This window comes from Ictidomys tridecemlineatus, chromosome 13 (genome assembly GCF_052094955.1).
Source record: "Ictidomys tridecemlineatus isolate mIctTri1 chromosome 13, mIctTri1.hap1, whole genome shotgun sequence".
In the NCBI taxonomy this organism is placed as follows: domain Eukaryota; kingdom Metazoa; phylum Chordata; class Mammalia; order Rodentia; family Sciuridae; genus Ictidomys; species Ictidomys tridecemlineatus.
Genome location: NC_135489.1, coordinates 96,781,789 through 96,806,727, shown reverse-complemented (window position 1 = coordinate 96,806,727; position 24,939 = coordinate 96,781,789). Strand labels below are relative to the sequence as shown.

Here is a 24,939-nt window from a genome sequence, read left to right as displayed (position 1 = left end):
CCAAGCAGAAGTAATCATCAAACATTTTCTAATCTAAAATTTATGACGAGAGGTTGAAAACTGTGCCATTTATTCTTGTGAATGACTAAAACAACAACATATTCAAAAAAATATATAGGGGCTGGAGTTGTGCTCAGTGGTACAGCACTTTCCTAGCATGTGCAAGGTTTGATTCTCAGTACTCCATAAAAATATAAAGATATTGTGTCCATCTACAGCTAAAAAATTTTAAAATTAATAAACATAGCTGGAATAGTTAATTATCTGAAGTTAAAATCCAAATTCTTTTTTGAATTATCAGAAATAAGAGTTGCCAACATGTACTCACTGGAGTCTGGCATGATGCGAAGGTCGCCTTCTTTGTAGTCGTCTAGCAGCTGGTACATGTACAAGACAGGGTCCTTCTCATAGGTGATGTAGAACCACGTGTTCATGACAGGTGCCCGTGCTAAGACCATTCCCCTCCACTCATCTTTAGAGCCATCCTCTGTCTCAAACATATGTTCCACCGCTTTGCCAATCATTGTGTCTGCTAAGTGTGCATCGCTGATTCGAGATGTTGCTGGGGATTGAAAGAAAAAAAGAGCGAGGGTTCGGCAAAGTGTCTTGCTGTGCATTTATTATGGAGACTGAATTTTAGAAATGAGGCTACTTGAAATTGTGTCCACGCAATACATTAGAAAACATAAAAGTCACTGAGGAGGACGGGCTTTCAGAAGACAAATGTGATGGGAAGTATTTTGGATTAAATCAGGACTCATCTGTTCTCAGTACTGTGCCTAAATTAGAACTATTAATTGTTCATTCAAGGTATGAAGTATTTTTGTTATTGCTTAAGTTATTTTAAATAGAGATAATTTCAGACTTACAGCAGAGTTGTAAAAATAGTGTTCTTATAGACAGTTGACCTTGCTTCCCGCTTCGTGTTGGTCCCCTTCATATATCCAAAGAAGATTTATTGAAACAGATTAACATATTCAAGGCCTGAAATTTTTTGCTTTAAATGATTCTTTGGTTTTTCTCAACCTTATTTCCATCTTCTGTTAAAACAGTTTTTACTTTTGCCCCTACAATCTATTCTCTATAGCAACAGTGATCGTTGTGGCATTTACATCAGATTGAGTAATTTAAAATGTTCCCATGTCTGCCCTGCATAATTTAACAACCACTCCTGCCCAAGGCCCACTGACCTGGGCCACCTAACCTCTGCTCTTCCTCTGCACTGCCCATATCTCAGTTGACCCTCCACTATTCCCAGATGACCCTGCTAATAGCCCTCCCAGGTTGGACCAGTTCGCCTCTTCCTAGAGCACTCCTTCTGCCTCATGTTTCCCTCCTGGGGGGTTCTCCATGACCCCACCAATCCTAGTCATGTTATCCAGCTATATATATATATAATTTTCTTTTACTTTCTTTTAGTTGTACTTGGGCACAATATCTTTATTTTATTTATTTAGTTATTTTTACGTTGTACTGAGGATGGAACCCAGGCCTTGCACGTGCTAGGCAAGTGCTCTACCACTGAGCCACAGCCCTTACCAGCTATTTTTTTCTTTTCTTTTATTTTCTTGTTTTTTTTTTTAGAGAGAGAGAGAGAGAATTTTCTAAATTTTTTTTGAAGTTTTCAGTGGACACAACATCCTTATTTTTATGTGGTGCTGAGGATCAAACCCAGTGCCCTGCGCATGCCAGGCGAGTGCGCTACCGCTTGAGCCATATCCCAAGCCCCTACCAGCTATATTTCTTAACAACATTCCCCACCATCTAAAGCCACCTTGTTTTAGGTATCTGTTTGCTGTCTGAACATCCTCATGAAAGCAGTGGCCTTCCCCTGATATTTGTTTTAGTGAAGTAGGACGGAAGAGGCTAGACACTGGAGGGAGGAATTTTTAGGAAGCAGGTTTACCGAGTGCAATCAGTCCAGAGAGGGCTCTCACCTAAAATTCTCTGAACAAAGACTTTGGAAGTTCTTTGAACTTTATATCCAGTGGGAGGAAGGGCTTAGAGGTTTTACATAAAAGTAATTTTTCCTCTTTTGGGTTCTTAGAAGGTGCTCTTCTCCCCATTTCTTAGAACAGTCAGGGATTTTACAGGATATACCACAAAAGTAGGGTATATCCATCAAGTCTGCAGTTAAATTTAGTTTTTGCAAGACAGAGCAGAGCAACAGGAAATAGGGCATCTAGCCACATTGAGCCCTTCTGCAGATGTCTCAACTGATATTTTATTAACTAGAACAACTGTGATTAGGGTATTTGAAGAAGCGTAATTAAGAGGCATTGGTAGAGGAGGGGCTGCCACTACAACAGGATTTCATGAGACAGCCCTTGTGGCTGATGGCACAGGCTTCCCTAGTAGTACACTGCAGCCCTACTCCATGATACTTTAGAACGTAGGTGGAGTGGACCACATCTGTAATCCAGTAACTAGGGAGGCCAACCTCAGCAACTTGGGAAGGCCGTAAACCATTTAGTGAGCCCTTATCTGAAGTAAATAAATAAAAGGAGCTGGGTATACAGCTTAGCAATAAAGCACCCCTGGGTTCAATCTCTAGTACCAAAAGAAAAAAAGAAAGAAAACCAAGTAGGTGGAAATTTAGTGCCTTCATTTTTTTAAATATGAGGTAAAAATTTATGGAGGATCCTCTCAACTTTAAGGTTTTCTCTAGTCCTCAAATTTCAGATAACAATCTAAAAACAGATCAGCCTCCCCCCCTTACTCATTCATCAGGTTACCTCTGTTAAAGGGAACAAAAATTCAAGTTTCTTAAAAAATGTTTTGGAATTCAATTTAATCAGGATACTCAAACATACATGGTGGTATGTTTGCTTACATATGCAGTAACAGAAATTACACAGAATTACCCTCTGCATCACACCAAAAACAAAACCCATCAGGCTCTTCATGCCAGCAGATCTGAGATTACGACTCTCAGAACTCCATTATATTCTCAAAAATTACAGAGAACATAAAAGAGCATTTGTCTATATGGATTATACCTATCAATATTTACTGCTTTAGAAAATGAAACAAATTTCAAAATATTTAAAAGTATCTATATAGAAAATAGTTCTTTAAAATGCATTGCTAACAAAACTTAGCTCAAGGGCACAATCTTACATTCTGTACAAATCTCTTAACATCTAGCTTTTAAAAGTAAACTTTATTTCTCATATATGCATTACCATTCATCCTGTTGTGATCTGTTAAAATTATGTGTAAGCATCCAGCTTCACAAAAATATGCTCTTGAGAAAAAGTATCCTAATTGTATTTCAGATAGTTTCCCATATTCTATGAAATTACATCAAAAGGCAACAATTGGTAGTTTCTAAAGGTCAGCTGCAACACAGAATCTGAAACAGTTACCAATAAACTTTCATTGCTCCCCACAATAAAACCCTTTGTCTCCAAAGGGTTTATATATTAAAAAACAAAGAAACAAAATGACTGGATTACAAAAGGATCAGATGACTTAAAACATTTCTCCAAAGATGATACACAAAAGTCTAACAAGATTCTAAGTGAAGCTCAACAGGGCTACTCAACTTCATTAATTACAAATCACAATGAAGTATGACCTCCCACCCATTAAGTAAGGAAGCGGGGAGGTGGGCAGAGAAATGCCAGCAAAGAGATGGAGAACTGGAACCCTGGTGTACCACGGATGGGCTTGTAACATGGTGCAACTGTGGAGGAAAACAATATGACAGTTCTGTTTAGAAAATTCAAATTAGAATAACCACATGACTGGCAGTCCCACTTCTTGCACATATAAGAATCAAAAAAGGATTTCAAAGAGAGAGTTGTACACCCATGTTCACAGCAGTGCTATTCACAACTTTACATGCTACCAAGAAGTGGGTGCAACCCCAAAAGTTCATCGGTGGGTGAATGGATAAACAAATGCGTCATGTCAATGCACTGGACTATTATTTTCAGTGTTGAAAGGGAAGGGAATCCTGTCATGTACTACTACAGGGATGAACCCTGAGTACCTTATGCTGTGAAATAATCCAGAGAAAAGAAAATCTGTATGATACCACTTACATGCAATATCTAGATTAGCCAAATCATAAGATAAAAAGGAGAATGGTGGGTGACAGGGGCTGGGGAAGGAAGGAGAAAGGTGGAGTCATTTAATAGTTTCAGATTTTCAAGATGACAAAGTTCTAGGGATCTGTTTCACAACAATGAGAACATAATGCTATAAACAAATGGTTAAGATAGTAAATTTTACATTTTATGTGCTTTATACCACAATTTTTGAAAACTGTCTACTTTTAAAACCTGTCAGTCTTGCCCTTTGAACACATCTTTTACCAATGTATAGTTTGGTAACATTGAGCACTGCTTTGTGTCTGCTGAGCTATACAGTAGGAAACTCAACTATACACATGTGAAAGAATGATGAAGACAGAAAATTCTCTTAATATTACAAAAGCAATTTAGACCCAGCAAACCTCATGAAGGGTCAGGGCGTCCCTTGACCTTGCCATGGAAACCACACTGCTCTAGACAATACATCCCTTTCAGCTAAGACTTTCAAGGAAAAGTAACTGCTGTAGCTATAGTCCAATGGCAAGCCTGAACCTAATTAAGGAAGGCTGGTTTCTTCCTACACTGAGCATAAATAAAAGGCAAAATTTTTTTTAACCCAATTATTGCAGTGACTACTAAGGTCAATGGCAGGTGGTATGAACTGCATTTAGGCACACTACATGTTACTGATTTGCAGTGACAGTTTTGTATTTTTCTTTTCTAACTGCTTTACCATTTACAATAAGCAGTCCATATTTCTTATTAGAAACTGGAGTAACAGCATTACAAAGAACAATATTACATAACTCTTGATCCTGCCATCAGAGACAGGGTTCCATGATGAGAAAAGGATTGGGTCTTGTAGTAACATGCAGAAGTGAGTAGTTCCAGTGACCTAGGAGTCTTGCCTTGAAGGGATAGACTAAAATGCTGGGTCAGGAAAAAATGCATAACAATTAGCACAAAAAATTGATACAAGTGTTTGAATAAATTTTTTGGCAGAATTAGTAACTTGTTGGGAAACTCTTGTCCTGAGAATACAATAACACAATCTGAAGAAAACAAAAGGAAGGGGGGTAGATTAGTTTCTTCCCTTGACAATTTGACCCCAAATTTCCTAGTCTCCAAGTCTAGATCAGCTGAAGCTTTTTTAAATGGCACAGACTTTCAAACATAATTCTAAAGCATAAACCAGTATTTTAGGCAATAGCAGCATCCCTGTGATGAAAAAGTTCAAAGTAAATACTCTTTGAGAAAATAACATTAACTTGTATAGCCATCCTATTAAATTCAGTCATTTTTATTTAACATTTGCAAGGCAAAACCAATACGGTATAACAAAAAGAGAGACAGAGAGAGAGAGAGAGAGAGAGACACACACGCGCACACACAGACATTCGCTTCCACAAACCTTGTTCAAACAAGCCCTAGAGAACATACAGCAAAGCTCACATCCTGGTTGCTTACATTTTGGCTTAAAGTACAAATAATTATCATTCATGTAATACACAATGAAAGAAACACGTCACACAAAGACTTTATGATAAATTCCTTATGATAAAAATCTAACAATTTGCCTGTCAAGGCCCAGATAATGGGGGTGGGGGTGCAGATGGTCAAAAATAACCACATGAGAGATTATTATATTTTACATTTCAGGAGGAAAACTATACATCTTTATATCCTTCTCAATTCCTTGAACTGTGGTTTCAGAACTTTGGATCAACTGTTATGGTTTTAGATGACTGACTGAAATGCTTACCAAAGATGTCTCAATAAAAGTTAAAACAGCAACAATGTAAAAGAAAAAAACATGTATTTCTATTTTAATTATCACTTTTAAAGCAATAATGCACAAACAGTAAAAGCAACTTACCAACTCTATCAGGTAGGACTTCAAGCGCAGAAACTCTCTCATCTTTATTAAGTTCTAGTCCGTAAACACAGTCAAATCCATCGTACTTTATAAGATACAAAGAAGGATTCACGGGCACCTGGTCCAGGACGGTCCCCTTCCACTGGGTGACAGGGCCGTTGCCCTCTCTCCACCCATGCTGGATCCTGCAGCCTACGATGTTCCGCCGGGGCTGAGACACAGGCTTGCTTGGCCCCACACTGCTCCGATGTTTTCTGTATTCACACACACACACACACACAAGGTATTATCTCACAAGTATGCATGCCTAGATCCAACACAACCACTGACTTGCAAGTTCTATTACCGAAGTCCCCAATTTGAGCACAAACTCCTGTATGCCACAGTGCCACTTCAGGTAACTTGAGGTGCTCAGCTCCTACCCCATAGCAGTGCTGCTTGCTCACAGGTGTTGAGGTCTCCTCCAGCAACAAGTACATAACAAAATTCATCAGCAACAGGAACTGGCTGAGCCGGTGAACCATGAACTGATAGGAAAAAAAACTACTTGTCCGTAGGAATGTGGGTCCCACTCATAAACACCAGTTTTAGAGGTTCTGCATTTCCTTTAATTCAATCAAACTACAACTACCCAACTAAAAGAAGGGCTGACCACGTGAAATAGATTACAGCAATCACCACAAACTCATATTCTTATGTAACATGGATTCATTTCAAATCAAAAGAAATTCATAACTATTCAAGTTTGCCCATTTTAATGCCCTACTAATTCTGCTCCTACTGGCTTCAACAATATGAATAAACTACACATTTAACTTGTACTTAAACCAAAGTCTAACAGGTACTGATACACACCAAGAGTGAAAATGTTAAGGGAGCTGAAAAGGTCTATAGGCATGAAACTCATTTGGTATCCCATGAGTGAAGAGACTAGTATGTGACATAGGTTAAGTTAAAAAAAAAAAAAATATGTAGGTTATAATACTTAAATCTATAGGTATATATATAGTTAGTCTAAGTAGGAATAATTTATTCTGGGCTGGTTATATAAATTCAGCCAAGTCAGACTTCTTGGAGGGGAGACACCAGAGCCAACAAAAGTACTTGCCTCAAGAGAAAAACTCAGCATGGAGCCTAAGCTGGGAGCCTGGAAGAAGGGTCAAAGTTAAGTGCAGGAATGCTAGGTTAGGAAACCACCCCATCTTACCTCTACCCACAGAGTTCTGGAAATAGCCAGCAAACCCTTTCTTCCAAGGAGGCAGAGTCCTGCCTTGAGGTCACCCCATTAAAAATCTAATCCCAACTAAGCAAGGTAAGGGCAGAGGAAATGAGAACAGAGGGCAGAGGAATGATCCACCTCCTGAAAGAAGTAGACAGAGATGACTTCAGGAAGGGGATTTGTTTTAAATATGTCACAGGAAAACAGCAGAGGCAGCCTCAGAGCTCTGAAGCTCTGAAGTCCTCCTGCAATCTCCTCACCCCTTCTCAGAGACAGAAAGATCACGGCTGTACAACACACAAAGACAGCTTAAGAAACAACACCCTTGACTGACGGTCTCCTGGGCAATGAGGACAAGCAGAGAAATACGTCCATGAAGCAGATGAAAACGGCTATCTAGCATTAAGCACACAGAAGGCACTGCAGGAAGAACTGCGGTGGGTCCATGTTACAGGTCAACTTGACAGTGTCCCAGGGTGCCTAGATTAAGCAGGGTTTCTGGGGGTGACTGTGATAGTGTTTTAAAAAGAAACTAGCATTTGAATCCATGGGTTGAATAAAGATCTGCCCTCACCAGTGTAGGTGGGCCTCAGCTAGTCTTTTGAAAGCCTGAACAGAAGGAAAGGAAAAGAAAGGAAAGAGGAAGGGATTCACTCCTTTTCTTCCAGTCTGCTTGCCAGAGCAGGACACAGTTCAGGTGCAGCAGCCCCCCGCCCCATGTTTCTCAGGCCTTTGTACTTCAACCTAAAGATATCACCAGCTTTCCTGGGTCTCCTGTCTGCAAGCAGTAGTCTTCCATGGGACTTCTCTGCCTCCATATCACATTGGCCAACACTGCATAATAAATCCCCTTTATATTTATCTATCTCCCACTGGTTCTATTTCTCTGGAGAATCCTAATATAGAAATAGATATCAAAAATAGAAAAGCTCAGAAATAAGACAGCTAGACAAGACACGATGTGAGAAAAAGTCAGACAAGGTAAAGAAACAATTAGCAATTTGAAAAATTCTTTTAGACATGAAGACTAACTAGATGAATATGAGAATAACACCATGGGAGCTTTCTAAGGAAAATGCATGAAAAGTTAAAAGAGATGGTCACACATAACCTCTATAACAGAAGTGTCACAATCTTAAAAAAAAAAAAAAAAAGGAGGAAAGCAGCCCTTAGAAACATTAAAAACAATAGTTCACATTAACTTTTCTAAAATAATAAACACTTCAATAACACACACAAGCCCTGGAAAATTGGGCCCAGAAAGACTGATGTTGAAATATATCCCAGTAATTAGAAAATACCACCCCTTTGTGGGGGGGCATCATGTGTTAGGTAAAGAAAATGTATATTTTGGCAGCAACACTTTGTGCCAGATGACAATGGGTAACAGATAGGGGAAGGGGACCCTAGTCCAGGATTCAACAATATTCTAAGAATGTGTGTTTACCTTCAGTATAAAAGCCAGATAAAACTGCTGCAGACATGTGAGAAAGTACAAACACTGTCCCAATAAATGTTTTCTAAAGAAGTTATAGGTCTTTGCGCTTTGAATCATCAAGGGCTCATGGAAGAGGCATGAGAATAGGACTGGTAAAAGCAAAGGATGGATGTATTTAACCACAGAATGACAGGGACAAGAAAAAGAACAGGAACACAATTAGCCCTTGAAAAATGCAGGGGTAAGTAAGGAAACCAACCCCTAGTGCAGTTAAAATGTCCACATAACAGCCTACTGCTGTCCAGAAGCCTTCCTGATAACATAAACATGTAGTTTGTACATGTATTATGTACAATGAAAAACGTGCAGGAACTATGAGTGATCACTCTCTGCTTGACCTAAAGAGGAGCTGCTTGCTCACGTGGAGATAAATGCCAAGTGGTAGTTTAAGTGGATGATCACCTTACTTACATGGCAACAGCAACAAGAGGGGACTATGAAATCACAACAGCAGAGCAGCAGGTAAAAACAGTACCTTTATGCAGGTATGATTCAATGCTACACCTTCACATTAGTTCGCATTTCTCTCACTTGCAAACCATGCATGTATGGTTCTCTCAGTGCTCGTGACCATACATTTTGATAAACTTTACCTTCTAATTAGATGTAAGTGTATTTTATACAGTAAATGATAAAATAGACAATAACCTACATGCATCTTATGGCATTCACGATTACACTTCCCCAACTGTTTCAGTATTTCTAGACTCCATGGTTCATCTAAAAGTTAAGTTTTGTTTTTCCCAAAAAAATCTCCCATAAAACACCCTTGCATAAGAGGACCCACGCAGTTCAAACTCATGTTGTTCAAAGGTCAACTGTAGGGTGTAATTTTCAGCTGTTCTGACATTACAGATTTAACACAATTCTCAAAAATAAGAGGAAAAGAAATGCAAAATAGAATAAGGGGGCTGACCCCTAATCAACTTAAGACAAAAGTATATTAGATGGAGAAAGAGAGGAGAGGGCAAAGAGCTCAAATCAATATTGTTCACAGTAATATCACCTTAAAAATGATTTTGCATTCAATCCCAACAACCAAAAAACACTGCAATCTGAAACTTAAGGGAGAGGAAAAAAGCATATATGAAGCACTATCAAGTATGTAACTTCTAAAAAGTATACTTCTGGGTATTTTCACAATTTCTAGGAACAGGCAATGATATCCAATTGGCTTCTTCAGAAAACAGCTGGTAAAGATTATATTTCTTATTTTAGAATACAGGAATCCTAGCAATATCTATTTTTTGCCCTTCAAATAAAATAATCAATTACATATCTTCTTTTGATTTTTAGGCAAACGTCCCTGTAATTTCCCTTTACAAGACTAGGCTTTTGGGCTGGGGATGTGGCTCAAGCGGTAGCATGCTTGCCTGGCATGCATGTGGCCCAGGTTCGATCCTCAGCACCACATACAAACATAGATGTTGTGTCCGCCGAAAACTAAAAAATAAATATTAAAAAATTCAAAAAAAAAAAAAAGAGACTTGGCTTTCTTCACACTTAAAGCAAAGGCTAAAATAGGTTCCCAGATTTCATCAATCTGAAAGTACATGCACCATTTTGTAGTTTTCAGACATTTCATCATAGCCACCAAAATGATTCGGCCACTTCACCAGTGTGCTGGTCAATTTTATATGTCAACTTGGCTATGTCACTGCACTCAAATATCTGGACAAGCAACAGCATAGAAGGCACTGTGAAGGGTTTTGTTATGTTTTGAAGCTGGAATTAACATTTAAATCTACACACTCTGAGCAAAGCAAATTACCCTTTAAGGTAGGCAGGCCTCATTGGGGGGGTGGGGTGGGGGGTGGGGGGGTGGTCCTTCACAGAGACTCACAGAAGGAGCTTCCTCTCAGCTTTTTTATACTGGTTAGCCCTGCAGATTCCAGATTTGCCAGGCCTCCACAATTGTGTGAGCTAATCCCTTAACCCCTGTGTATGCACATGCTCTCTCCCCAGAGAAAGGTTCTCCTTTCATTTTCTTTTCTCACAGAAAATGAAAAGAAAACTTCTCTAGCAAAGAAATAGTTCAGAGAAATAAATTGACCACTTTGATTTTCAACAAAACCACAAGAAACTTAGCCAATAGCAACAACATTTCCAGTTCAATCATGCTTCCTTCCCACACTTACTTCTGCACAAGGGGAATCTGTAGTTCTTCCAGATAACTTTTGATATAGGTCTCTGAATCACATTTCAGTATAAGCCAATTTCATGCCAGGCATCTTCTGGGGTGGGAATAAAGTCTCCTCCTTCCTTTAAGCTCTACCAGCAGCTGGGATCCTTCTCAGAACCCCTCCCATGTACTTCGATTTTAAATATGTGCAATCCTTTTCGGGTGGATTTTATTTCCTTACATCCTCTTAATAAGAAAACTTTAAACATTAATTTTTGCTGTGATAAACAATATTAATAGTGTTATTCTTCACATTTTGCTTCGTTCAATTTGACTTTTGTTTTCATTTCCTCTTTTCCCATCTATGTAGTTATAATAAATGAGGTTCCTTCACACCAAATGAAGCTTCTTGTACAAGCAATTTATCTTTTTTTCCCTGATATTCTGGCAATTCCAAATATACCAGAACTTATATTTATCTACTAAAATCTATATTCAACCTGAACCTGTTCCATTTCTTCCCTAAATAAGATAATTCTAAAACCAAAAACAAAAATCCTTTATGAAAGAAGGAAAAAATAAAGTCATACATGTCTACTTCTATAGCACTATCTTAAGAGTATTTTTAAAAAGAAAAAAAACTGCTGTATTTAGAAATAATTTAGCGAATAAGGTTTTTTGTTTGTATTTTATTTCTTTGCTTATGTGGTCATATTTTTCTAGAAATATCCTTTGGTAGTAATTCTTTGATAGTTCAGAACTTCCAGAGATTCATGAAAGCTTCAAAATTTTATTTTGCCCTCACCTCTAAACTAACTGCATATACACAGAAGGTTCAAAACCACAGGGCGGGGGCACAGCTGAGTTGGTAGAGTGCTTGCTTTGCATGCATGAAGCCCTGGGTTCAATCCCTTGGGGGAGGGGGCGTCCCTCACCTCAGTACTTTGAGAAAAAAAATTTTTTTTCATTTCTTATAAATCTTGAGTTACAGCTAATAGATGCTAATCTGATTCTTGTTCCTTAAGACAATCTGGTTTTCTCTTCAAATTGTTTGTAGAATTTTCTTTGTTCCTAGATTGGGAAATGTCACCAGCATTTTTGACATATTTTAAATTATCCCTCACCAGAAGCTGGTCAATCTAAAGAGACATGAGCAAATTTTCTTCCATATTTATTCTTATTTTTCTCCGCCTTCATCCATTAGGATCTGATTAGACAAGTGCTGGCACGTGTAGATCAATCTTCCATGATTCATTCAAGTGCCTTTGCACACTTTTTCATCTTGAAGAAATCCTGAGATCAATTGTTCTTGAGTTCAGAACTCTATTTTCAGCCCCTCTCTTGTATATCTTACATAATATTTTTAATTTCTAAAAACAAGCGGTTTCTATATAACCTAATCTTTAAATGATTTTAATAAACATACTTTCCAGTCTGTAAGGAGAGTCTTCATTTTTTCCTGATTCTTCCATAAAAGAAATTCAAGTTGGTCTCCTATGTGTTGGGTTTGTTCTTGTTGTTGTTGTTTTCTACATATTTGGTGAATACTGGTTTGTATATTTTTCAGAATTAGTAACTTTCTTTCATAAGCTTAGTGCTCCTTAGATACCTGATGATTCCTGTTGTTTCTGTTTATAAATGTCAAGACTGAGTGCCATTTGTACCTGCAATGTATGTCAAAAGTCTCTGGCCTTGAAGCTCTGACCCAAAGCAAATGCATAGCAGCCAGGAAGTTAAGAGGGGACTCCACAGTTGAGTAGGTGATGCTAGAACCTTCCATTCCAATGCCAACTTATTTCTATACAATTAATCTTCTCACCCATGAATGAATGACTGCAATTGTGCCCAAGCCATTCTGCTGTGTCTTCTAGGATCAACATTGTATGTTTACTTTTGGGAGTTTTGGTTTTTAGATTTTTTTTTTTTTTTTTTTTCCGTTGCAAGCACTTAAATTCCTCAGCTCAGCGTATCTCCCACTTCCCCTCAGTTCAGGGCTTCACAAATACTGGGAAAGCACTTTCCACATAACTACATCCCTGGCCATTAAGTACAATTTTAATATAGCTTCTTTCCTTGTACTTCAAACATTCTAGAATATTTTCAGTGTCTTGATCTGCTAATAGGAATACTTTTCTATATGACTTTAAAAACAAACAAAAAAAAACTTCAGATATTGATCATACCATTTTCTGTTGCTTTATGTAAGAGACAGAGCCTTTCCAGTGAACACTCTGGCAATGTATGTCCAAAGTGTTACTGTCTAAGGCTGGAGATACAGCTCAATGGTACAATGCCTGCTTAACATGCATGAGGCCCTGGGTTCAATCCAATTTTTTTTGTTCTGTTTTGTTTTTTGGGGGGTACCACCCACAAACCACAAAGTCATATCATCTATAGTATTCATGTCCCAGTGAGTCCACATCTAGATCACTGAAAGAAAATAATGGATGTGAGTAAAGATATAGCTAACAGAGGAAACTGAAGAAAAAAAGAAAATTCCCTGTTCCCTCTACTTCCTTGCTGCCAGGATCTGAGCTGCTCTCCTCCAACATGCTTTTCCACCATGATGTTCCGCTCACCTTGGGTCAAGAGCTATGGAGTTGGGTGACCATGAACTGAACCTCTGAAATCATGAGCCAAAATAAACCTTTCTTCCTTTAAAATTGTTCTTGGCAGGTATTTTGGTCATAACAGTGAAAAGGCTGAACAGTCATGTTTGACATTTTTTCACATAAGAATTTTCATTTAAATGAATAATTTTAACACTTAGCATTAAAGTAAAATCATTTGCTTTAAAAAAAATGTTCAAATAGGCCCCAGTGATTAAATCATTAGCATATCACTACAACACTGTGACTGTAATGAAATAACTACATAGCTATTACATGCAGAGAATAATTTAGAAGACATTTAAAAATACAAATGTAGAAAACACAGTTTTTATACAAAATTATCCATAAAAACATGTACAAAAGACTTTCAATGGCATTAGAATTTTTTTTTACTGATTTTCTTATTTTTTAGTAGAATGCATTCTGACACATTGTACACAAATGGGTAATTAGATATTTTTTATTTCCATTGCCTTTTTTGGTGGAGAGCAAAGTCTACTTTTAGAATTCCATTAATTCCAAAAGAACTAAATTAATAATAAGTGTATCTAATTTAGATACACTTATTCCCAACTTAGAAATATATAGAAGCCTTTCCAGTAACAAAAGCTGAAGGTAAATATGAGTAGTAATTAATATTGACATAATACTTATTAAAAATCAGGAGTCAACTTTCTGATTGGGCCTTGAATGCACAAGCTGCTCAGAGCCAAAGCTAACAAGCAAGGGTGTTTTTAAAATATTAGGCCATACTCGATATTAGTAAGGCAGGCATATGTGAGTTAACAAATAAACTTCCTCCAACTAGCACCTACTTAAAAACAGGCTTAGAACTTCAACAACAAGTGACATATGAAGAATATTTATTTGACAAAATGCCAGTATTTTATTTTTTGTGGTGCTGGTGATTGAACTTAGGGCCTTGCAGATGGTAGGCAAGCGTTCTACCTATCAGCTACATCCCCAGCCTAAAATACCAATAATTATTAAAGCTGGGTAAGGAATGAAAAGTTTATTATATGTTACTTTTTTTTTTTCAGTCTCTTCTGGATCATTCAATCTAAGATAATCACAATTAGAGAATTGTAAAGGATAACTGAAAATAATTTCAATCTAAAATCACAATTGAATGTAGTAATTTTAAATATAGTGATTTTCTTTGAATACAGTGACTTTGATTTAAATGCTCTCTCAATATGCCTTTTAAAAAGTCCTTCAATCTTGTCATTTCTTAAGAGTTTAAACAACAACCCTCATGAAGGGCAATATTATAAAAGAAAAGCCAAGATATGTCCATTTAACCTAGGACAACCTGATTCCCATTATTAATGAAAGGCTATACTGTGTTATGACTGAAACAATTCAAGCAAAAAAATAGAGGAAGCCACAAATTAAATATCTTTTATTGTTTTTCAATTTCTAGAAACTCTTTCTTAAAACAAATGATTTCAGAAAAAAGTAAAGTGATGAAAAGGCATCAAAAGTGATCATCAGGCATGAACTGATAATGCATTAGTTAAAATGCTATTTTCCTATAGTTTGTAATGCAACCACTTTTCATTGACATAATTTTGATCTTAATCTCCAACCACAACTCAATTTAGTTCTCCAACATGACCAAGATACCACTTTCAGTAACAGTTCAGGCCTGTTATATCTGAATCACTTGGAGAGCTCCTGAAAGATTCCCACTGTACTCCCAGTCCAGAAAGGCTCTGCATGTGGCAGCCTGTAGAGGATCTAGGAAATCCTAACAGGCACCCAAGTGACATGGTCTTCTGTGATCTACACACCACACTTTGGGCAGTACTGATTTAGAATAAAAAAACAACTTCTGTGTTCATGTTCCAAAAGGGTAAACTGAGACTGTAGGTGACATTTACGAATCTGCTCAATACTGAAGTTTTAAATTCTAATGACTTTGTCATCAAGAACAGAGTTCTGCCAGGCGTAGTGGTGCACATCTGTAATCCCACCACTCAGGAGGCTGAGGCAGGAGGATTAAGAGTTCAAAGCCAGCCTCAGTAACAGATAGATGTAAGCAACTCAGTGAGATCCTGTCTCTAAAAAAAAAAAAAAAAAAAAATACAAAATAGGGCTGGGGTCAAGTGCCCCTGAGTTCAATTCGTGGTACAGGAAGACAAGTAAGGGAAGGAAGGAGGGGGAAAGGAAGGGAAGAAAGAGGGGGGAGGGGGGGAGGGAGAAAAGTCCTGTGTTGAAAATCATTTTTCTATCCATTTGGTTTAACATCTTAATAATTGTAAAAAGCAATTCATGGTGACCATTATTTTAAAACATTATACATGTAAAATTCACTTGTCAATTATTACAATTCTACTATGAATCAATAAAAGCCTGTCACATACTACGTACTTTGATGTATGAATTAATTACTGCTGCTCTTTCCAGTCTAGTTAATATTATTACATAAAAGTAACTCCCTTAAGAGATCCAGCAGATTTTACAACATAAAATTGGCTAAATCAAAATAAATGTCTTTTTGCAAGATACAAGCTAGCAAGTAGAGAAAAAATTGCTTTGCTGGTAACTGTTATTTTATAAAAGTTCTATAATGGCTACTGTCATTCCCCAGCTTAAGGTGACAACATAAAAATAAGGTGGAGAAAAACAAGTCAGTCTTCCATTCAAGTCATTGCAAGTCCCTCTACACACTGTGCATCAGCACTCTGATAACATGAGAGTTGTTTACTGCAAATTTCAAATGTCCAAAGGATCTCCACAACTCACGCATGACAAGAGTTATTGCAGGTGATAAAGTATTAACTGTTCTCACAAACTAAAGACTGTCAATATAACCTTTATAATCTGGATCTGGAATATCTCCCAAAGTTTGTGTATTGAAGGCTTGGTCCCCAGTGGAGCAATGTGCATAGGGGGTAGCTTTGAGAAGGGCTGGATCAGGAAGGATCTGACCTCATCAGTGGATTAATCCATTAGATGGATTATAATCTGAATGGTCTCTCTCACTGTTTCTCTCCCCCACGCCCTTACTCCTACCCCTGCTTCCTGGTTGCCAGAAGCTTCTGGCACCCTTCTGCTATTATATTCTGTTCACTTCAGGTCCAAAGCAATAAACCAGTCAACCATGAGCTGAAAACTCTGAAACTATAAGCCAAAAACATGCACTACTGGAATGTACTTTCCTCCTTTAAATTGTCTGGGTCAGGTATTTGTGTCACCGCACAAAAAGCTGCCTAACACAACCATGGTGCATTTAGACAACTGCACCAAGCGTTATCTAGTCTTCATATTCACAACTGAAATAACTCATTTTCCAGATGAGACAATAAAGCACACAGCTCTGTAAATATGGTGTGGTAGTTGGTAACATAGGCTTTAGAATCAGACTGTCCCACTTCTGAGTCCTAGCTCCATAAATGATTAGATGTATAACCTTGGATACGTTCTTTAATGTCCCTAGGTATCAATTTCCTCATCTATAATAACAGATTCATAGTTCCTATTCTACAGTTACCACAAAAACTACGTGAGAGCACAACAGAAATTAAAAAGGAGCTGAATGACATTTTCTATCAGTAGTTAGTATTTGTCTCTTATAAAATGGAAGGAAAAAAAATCTCTACAAAAAATTTAGTTAATCCTACTCTATTTTCTAAATATAAAACACAGACCCCGGGCTGGGGATGTGGCTCAAGCGGTAGCGCGCTCGCCTGGCATGCGTGCGGCCCGGGTTCCATCCTCAGCACCACATACAAAGATGTTGTGTCCACCCATAACTAAAAAATGAATATTAAAAAAAAAATCCTCTCTCTTTAAAAAAAAAAAAACACAGACCCCTTTCCAATAGTACATGCAAATGGAAAACTGTCCATTATTCAAATTCAGGGAATAGTGTGTTGATGTTTGAAAGTGAAAATAAAGCAACAGTATAACTTATTCTTGGATACGGGTATTTTTCCGTTCAAGATGTACTTTTAACGCAGCAGCTTTTCTGACTTTGCGGAAAGCCCAAAAAGGTTCATCCACCAACTTGTCCCCAAACACAGCAAGGTGCCCAGCCCAAAGGAAGCACACAGGTTGATGTCTATTTACTTAGAAAACAAATTCAAGGGCTGGGAATGTAGTTCAATGATAAAGGACTTGTCTAATATGTACAAGGCCATAGATTCAATTCACAGCACTGTGAAAAGAATGAAATAAAGAAATGAAACAGACAAAAAGCCCTCCACACCCAAGCTACTTTAGTCTCAGTACTTCAAACCCAATTCCCGAGTGCTCCTTAACACCTGACAGGGTCAGAGGTGACTGCTCTGAGCACAGCTCTATGACTCTCCCTCAAACAACCTGGTTCTTCCTCAGCCCTTCCACACTAGCTTAGTAAGTGACAGAAGGGGTGACCAATGGGAACCTAATGTCACCAGGCCAAAGAGTAGGAGGGGCCTTACTCTTTGCAACCTCTGGAGTCATAGCTGAAGGGGGGGGGGCAGTTCTGCTTCTTGATATTTGCTTTCCACAAAATTTTCATTTGTAAAAAGCAATTTATGCCCCAAACCTCACCATTCTGGTCCAACACACATGGGTAAGCTGAGCCCTGGCCACATTAAGGAACCTGCGAAAACCTCAGTCGGCTCCAAGACCAGCCCCAGGAAGTTCACCGCCACAGCAGCCTCTCTAAAGCTCCATGCACCCACACCTACCCATCACTTCACTCAAAAAACATTAACAACCATCATTTGTGATTTTTGTTTCAGTTTTTTGGTTTTGTTTTGTTTTGTTTTTTGTACCCTCTACCCATCCTTCAGAATTACAGAGAACAAAAAAGAGGACTGGTAATTTCTCCCTTCTGCTACACAGTGATGTGTTTTAGTCTTTGAAACAAGTACACCTGTTAAAGAACCAAATCAAGTTCTCTGAAATGTGTAACATGAGATTGATTTAGTTGCTATGAATATGAATTTACAGTTTTTAATAGGCATGTTTATTTCTTTTGCTTTTAAGGAATTCAAACCTGTGAGATAATGAGTACATAGTATTTCTTACAAACAATATCAGATTTGGAATGTACCTTATACAAATGCAATAACAAAGGGCTCAAACACATGAATGTCAGAAATCCTATTAATATTAATCTCAAATCATTATTTGAACACATGTAATAATAGCTAAAACAAATACACAATAACATTCCCACAGTCTTTTAAATGGCAAAAATATGTTTTGAATGAACTATTTTGGCCTTGCCAAATTGATATTTCACTTGCTTTTTCCCCCCCATTAGCTAGTATTTGACTTATCTTTCTCTTATTATCATCTTCTAGTTGAGACAGGAAATGGCTTGCCATTTATGGTAATAACATAATAATGACATATCACATAAATTATCACATCCCCTGACGTGGTAAAATCATAAAGGAATGAGTGAAATAATGAAATCTGATTGACAATTTATTTATTAAACCTCAGGGAAACAAGTAAACTCATCTAACCTTCAAATTTTTACTTTTTCAGGTCATTTCTTAAACTGAATATTATTATAATTAATATTTAATTATATATCATGCATTCATCTGAGTGGGAGATGGGAGATGGTTCCAGTATTAATCATTAGAGAAGGGCAATCCTGATTCATCCAGACCTTTCATGAGCAAAAGGCTTCTCATGCTCTTCAGCCACTACAGGGTGGTAACTAATGAGCATAAATAATTTGGAAATAACTGCTACAATGAGGGCCTCAGTTGGTGGTAGTAGAGTGAAGGAGGGCTTTCCACGTATTGAATAATCTACAACTAAGAAGACTTTGAGTTACAACAGGGTGTTGTTGTGATATTTACAAGATATAGTAGCAGAGTCACCAGTGCATGGTGCAGGGGGTAAAAGAAGCTTAGTACTGGGGCACTGAAAATACACACCTGCCATTTTAAATACATGGCTACTGAAGCATCTCTTAACATGGGTATGCTTTCTCTAAAGTACAAGCTTTTAATTCATATAACAATGTTATAAAACAGCAAGCTGGGCAGCCCTCCAGCACAAGACACATTCTTGTGAAAAGCAGCTCCCGGTGTAACAGCACATGGGGACCAGGAGAGGAACCCTGTTACTCTCATCATTACTGCTCTTTCCTGCCATCAGGTTCAGTAGGCTAGAGGAAAGATCAGGACACAAAGGACTTTCCGTGTTCAAGGACAAACCTGGAACCCTTCAGCCAGGGCAATAAGAGGAAAGGGACTCTTATTTACCAGGCATCAGGTGAAGTGAGCTATGAACCTCCTCACGCAAGAGCAACTCCCACTTGCTAGGCAGCCAGAGGTTACAACATGCTACCTAAAAGCAACATGCTATTTCAAAGTTGCTTACTTGTGAGATGTCCTCTTCTTCATCATGTTTGCAGACACTCCAGCATGGCCTGAAAGGGGTGAGATACAATCAGTGAAAAGTAGACTAAAAATTAGCATCCAAATAGCTGCTACAGACAATGTGTAAGAAAGTCTTTTGTTTACTTATTCTGAGCAGACTAAAGGCAACAGTTCTCCACTCCAAGTCAGCCAAGGCAAAGTAAGAGTTCTGTAGCTGAAACTACAACTACAATGAGCAATAGAGAACTTGTCTTCCTGTCATAAACAGCTAGAAAAGAGAACACTGAGGTGATAGGCAGCAAAGGTCTATAGGACCTGAGAACAGAAAAACAAAAGCAACAGTCCTGCACTGACCGGGAATTCATTCCCAAGAGCAATTTCTGGATGACAGTGTATGAAGGGGGAGCTGGGAAGAACAATGTAGTTTTGCCAAGTGGAAAGTCAAACTGCAGTTAGGAATGAATGGTGGTTCGAAATGAGGACCAGATTGTGGTAAGGAGGAAACTACTCAGAAGTCCAAAGCTCTTCATTCAGGGGAAGAAGCTTAAGTCTTTAGCTAAACACAATTTGTACATAAACAATTCTGAGCAATCACAAAAGGATAAAGTTATTCCTATTTCATCTAGCCATCTCTTGAACACTTCATTAAACACACATACAATTCATTAAACACATACACACAAAGGGTGACCCCCTTCTGAGAAGTCTGCAGTAGCACTACAATACAGGTTACTACAAGTCCATACACAACATCTACTTGCCAAAAGAAACTTCAACACTCTTTAATATTAAACAACAAAAATCCCAATGTTCATCAACACGGTGTTTCAAAACACATGATGTGAAATGAAAAATTCACTGTATGTAATTAACAGCAAAACAGACCTGCACACTCGCAATCCTAGCAGCACAGGAGGCTGAGGCAGGAGGAGCATGTGTTCAAAGCCAGCCTCAGCAACTTAGTGAGGCCCTAAGCAACTCAGTGAGAATCTCTAAATAAAATACAAAATAGGGCTGGAGATGTGGCTTAGAGGTGGAGTTCAATCCCCAGTACCCCTGCACATAAAAAAGACCAACAAACTTGATAAACAGCAATACATGCTACCCAAAATGGCACACAAAAAAATGATGAAAGAAAGCTTTCCAGATGTAATAAATAAAGCACAATACCACATGGCCAACAAGTACAATGAAAGTGGAATAAGATTTCAGATAAAGTAGGGAAAACAGCCAGAAGTGATTCCAGATTTGCTCGTTAAAAACAATGTAAGGCAGAAAGTAGTAGAATAAACCTTTAAGGTGGCCGCAAAATGAGCAAACCAACTTACCTATAGACAATACACAGGAGAAGTATCTTCCAGCCCAAACACAAAGACAATTATATTAAATGCAAAAAGTCCAATTATGGGCTGGGGTTGAGGCTCAGAGGTAGAGTGCTCGCCTAGCATGTGTGAGGGACTGGGTTCAATCCTCAGCACCACATAAAGTAAAATAAAGACACTGTGTCCACCTATAATTTAATAGTTTTAAAAAGCCTAATTGTACCAATTAAGAGGCTAGAAAGGAAGAGCCAATTACTGACAAATTAACTTCAGGTCAAACACTATTCTAAGAGATCAAAAAGGATATTTCAAAATGATAAAAAGGTCTGTTCATCAAAAAAGTCATAAGATTATTATGATATACAAAAATATAGACCCTGAGTACTAAAATTCAATCAAAAACTGACAGAATTGAAGACAAAGTCATGTGTGTAACTATACCTATACAACTTTCCTCTTTTACCAACTGATAAAGATCAAAAATAAAATAAAAATCTTGAAAAATTAAAATTAAAAAAAAAGACAACTTGTGGTTTCTGGTTTGGAACAAAAGGAGTTTAGAAATTGCCAATCTGTCCTGAAAATCAAGTAACAAACAGAACAAACTAAATTTAAAAAAAGAAAAAGAAAACGATTCTTCTTAGATTAGCCAGAAAATCAAAGTCACAGCAAACAACTGCCCCTAAAACTGAAAGGAAAGACAGGCAAATACCAAGGAGTACACCTTAATCTACTCAGATATCTCCATAGGAAGCAGTGCTACAGCAGGAGACCTAAACTGTAACTGGCATTGCTGGAGGGTCAGTAGGGACACAAGCAAAAGACTCTGGAGAAGAGGGAGCACTCTTGGAAGGCTACCCTCATTTTCTCTAATTTTTACTTCCAAAAGACTGAATATCTGATTCAGACATCCTGCCCCCTAAGAGGGAAGAGGATTATAAAGCGCATGTGATGTTTACAGCTCTGGTGCACAAAGTCACTAAAAGATTTGAGAAATGACCATAGGAATTCAGAATATTCTAATTTTTTAAAAAAGTATTCAACACACAAGAATAGATGGGTAGTACAGAGAGATGGAAACTGGGGGGTGGGGGGAATCTAGACAGATACAGACCCTTCACAAAAAATTAAGTACAAACGGATCACAGACCCAATACAAAATGATAAATGCCTAGAACATAATGGAAGAAAAATCTAGATGACAGAGGTAGAGTACCAGGTAACTTTTTAGATACAACACTAAAGATACAATGTATATATAAAATAAGTTAGAAGTTGGACTTCATTAAAATTGAAAATTCTTGCTTGGTATAACAGCGCACGCCTGTAACTCTATCAACTTGGGAGGCTGAGGCAGAAGAGCGCAAATTCGAGGTCAGCCTCAGCAACTTAATGAGATCCTGTCTCAAAAAATAAAAAGGGCTGGAGATATGGCTCCATGGTTAAGCACCCCTGAGTTCAGCCTGTTAACCCCCAAAAAGAAAGAAAATTCTCTACATATGACACTGATAATACAGTGAGAAGACAAATCTCAGACTAAAATAAAACATTTGATTTAAAAAAAACAAAAAAGAGAAAGAAGTAGTATTATAGCCAGGTGCAGTAGCACATGCCTGTAATCCCAGTGGTGCAGGAGGATGGCAAGTTCAAATCTGCCTCAGCCACTTAGCAAGAGCCTGTCTCAAAATAAAAAATAAAAAGGACTGGGGATGTGGCTCTGTGGCCTTGGGTTCAATCCCTGTTACCAATTAATCATTCAGTCAGAGTTGCCAGAGGTTAATGAGGAGAGGTTAATGGGGGCCCAAAGTTTTTAGGTCAGTGAAACTGCTCCATACAATACTACAATGATGGTACAACACGTGTCCAAACCCACAGAATATACATTCACTAGAGCAAAGCCTAGCCAGGTAGGGTGGCGCTCACCTGTAATCCTAGCAACCCAAGAGGCTGAGAGGCTGAGGCAAGAGGTTCATAAGTTCAAAACCAGCCTCAGCAAATCAGCAAGGCCCTAAGCAATTCAGCAAATCCAGTCTCTAAAGAAAATATAAAAAGGGCTGCAGATGTGGCTCAATAGTTAAGCGCCCTGGGTTCAATCCTGAGTGCCCAAAAAAAAAAAAGTGAAGTGGAATGTAAGCCTGTGAACTCTGGATGTTAAATATCAGTTCGTAAATTATCATAAATGGGTGAATACAATGTTGATGGGAAGCCTATACCTGGGAGGGTAAGGGAGATACAGGAACTCTCCGTGCTTTCCACTCCGTTTTGCTGTGAACTAAACACTGCTATTAAAATTCTTTAGAAATGAGGCATCATCGTAGGTCCTCTATACACTCAAACTATTTAAAAAAATTTTTTTCAAAAAAGCATTACTCTACACTTACTTTTCTGTCATCAACATTATATTAGAATAAAAAGATCTGCAAAATCTTTTTATTCTAATATAATAAAAATGGGGTAAAAATGGGAGTTCATAATCTGCTGGAATCAAATGTATGAAATATGACATGTCAAGAGCTTTGTAATGTTTTGAACAACTAATAATAAAAAAAAAGAAAAAAAGGTAACATTAAAAAAAAAAAGAATAAAAAGAGTAAGTGGTACTTTCAAACTTGAGGCAAAATTATTTTGAACCCCGGAGACATTTCCACACACAGGACTAAAATTTCCATCTAACATATTATTTTCTTTGTTAGTTACTGGAAGATAGGCTTCAGTTTAAAAAGACAAAGAACATCAACATACAGAATCCCAGGAGAGGGAAAAATTCAACCTCCAAGTACAGAGGAGAGGTTTCAGCATGATGTGTTTGATATGGCCATCCATATAGATGGGAGCAAGAGATTAAAGATTCAGGGAAGGAATCTCTTTATGTAACTGACTCAAAAAGATGATGGTAAATCACCCATTCACAGACAACACAATAATAACAATAGCATAAAAAGAGAATAGAAAAAGGAAAGCCAAACAGGCCCTTACAAGTTATTTAGCACACGAAACAGCATAAAACACCATTTCTTACCCATAAGACAAACATCCAATATCTGATAACATCTGCCACAGAATGAAAGAAATGTTTCCATATTGCTAGGAGAAATGCAAAATGCTACAGACTCCATAGAAGGGATTCTGATGAGTATATCAAAATTATATGTACACTTTTTGACTCAATTCTACCTCCATGCTGGTGAAGTAGCTCAGTGGCAAAGCACTTGCCTAGCATGTATGAGGCACTAGGTTTGACCTTTTGTACCACATAAAAATAAACAAATGAAATGGGGAAACTTTTAAAAATTCTACCTCCAGAAATTTATCCAGTGACACACTGGCAAGACATATGGACAATGCTATTCACCGCAGCTACTATTTGCAATAGCAGAGAGCAGAAACCCCAAATGTTCAGTGTTAGTGGTTACTGAATAAACTAATATGGGACCTCCATACAATGGGGTGTTGTTCAGTTGTAAAAAGTAATGCGGAAGATCTCCATATTGCTTAGGAGTAAACACCAATACAAATTGTTTAAGAAGGAAAACAAGTAATGGAAGAGTAGAAAGCACATATATACTAACTGGGCACTGGTATGAGTCTGTCACTAAAAAATGGCATTCTATCATCTACCTAAGAATCACTGGCTTTCAGGGGAAAAAACTCCTTTGTTAGGTAGCATCCTTATATCCATCTGCAGAATGAAGAAACAGAACCATGATTTACAAGATGAGCTAGCTATTCTATTAGTCAAAAAGTTAAACTGTGGCTGGAGATATAGCTCACTGATAGAGGACTCAGGTAGCATGTGTGACGCCCTGGGTTTGATCCTCAGTACCACAAAAATAGAATTGAACTGTACTAAACAATTAGGCACATCAGAAATAACATACACCTGAAACTGTTTTAACAGAGGCTCATTCACGT

The 24,939-nt window shown here is 37.8% G+C and overlaps 1 protein-coding gene across 7 annotated transcripts in view; it reads right to left on the bottom strand.

Moving 5' to 3' along the window:
* Positions 1–24,939, bottom strand: part of Spin1 (spindlin 1) — a 67,756-nt gene that overhangs the window by 7,691 nt on the left and 35,126 nt on the right. For all 7 annotated transcript variants that reach the window (XM_078030651.1, XM_078030652.1, XM_078030655.1 and 4 more), the window contains 3 exons: positions 19,707–19,755; positions 5,917–6,170; positions 329–562 (listed from right to left, as the gene is read on the bottom strand). In XM_078030651.1, coding sequence (XP_077886777.1) covers positions 329–562; positions 5,917–6,170; positions 19,707–19,755 — 537 coding nt within the window. The remainder of the gene's footprint in view (positions 1–328; positions 563–5,916; positions 6,171–19,706; positions 19,756–24,939) is intronic.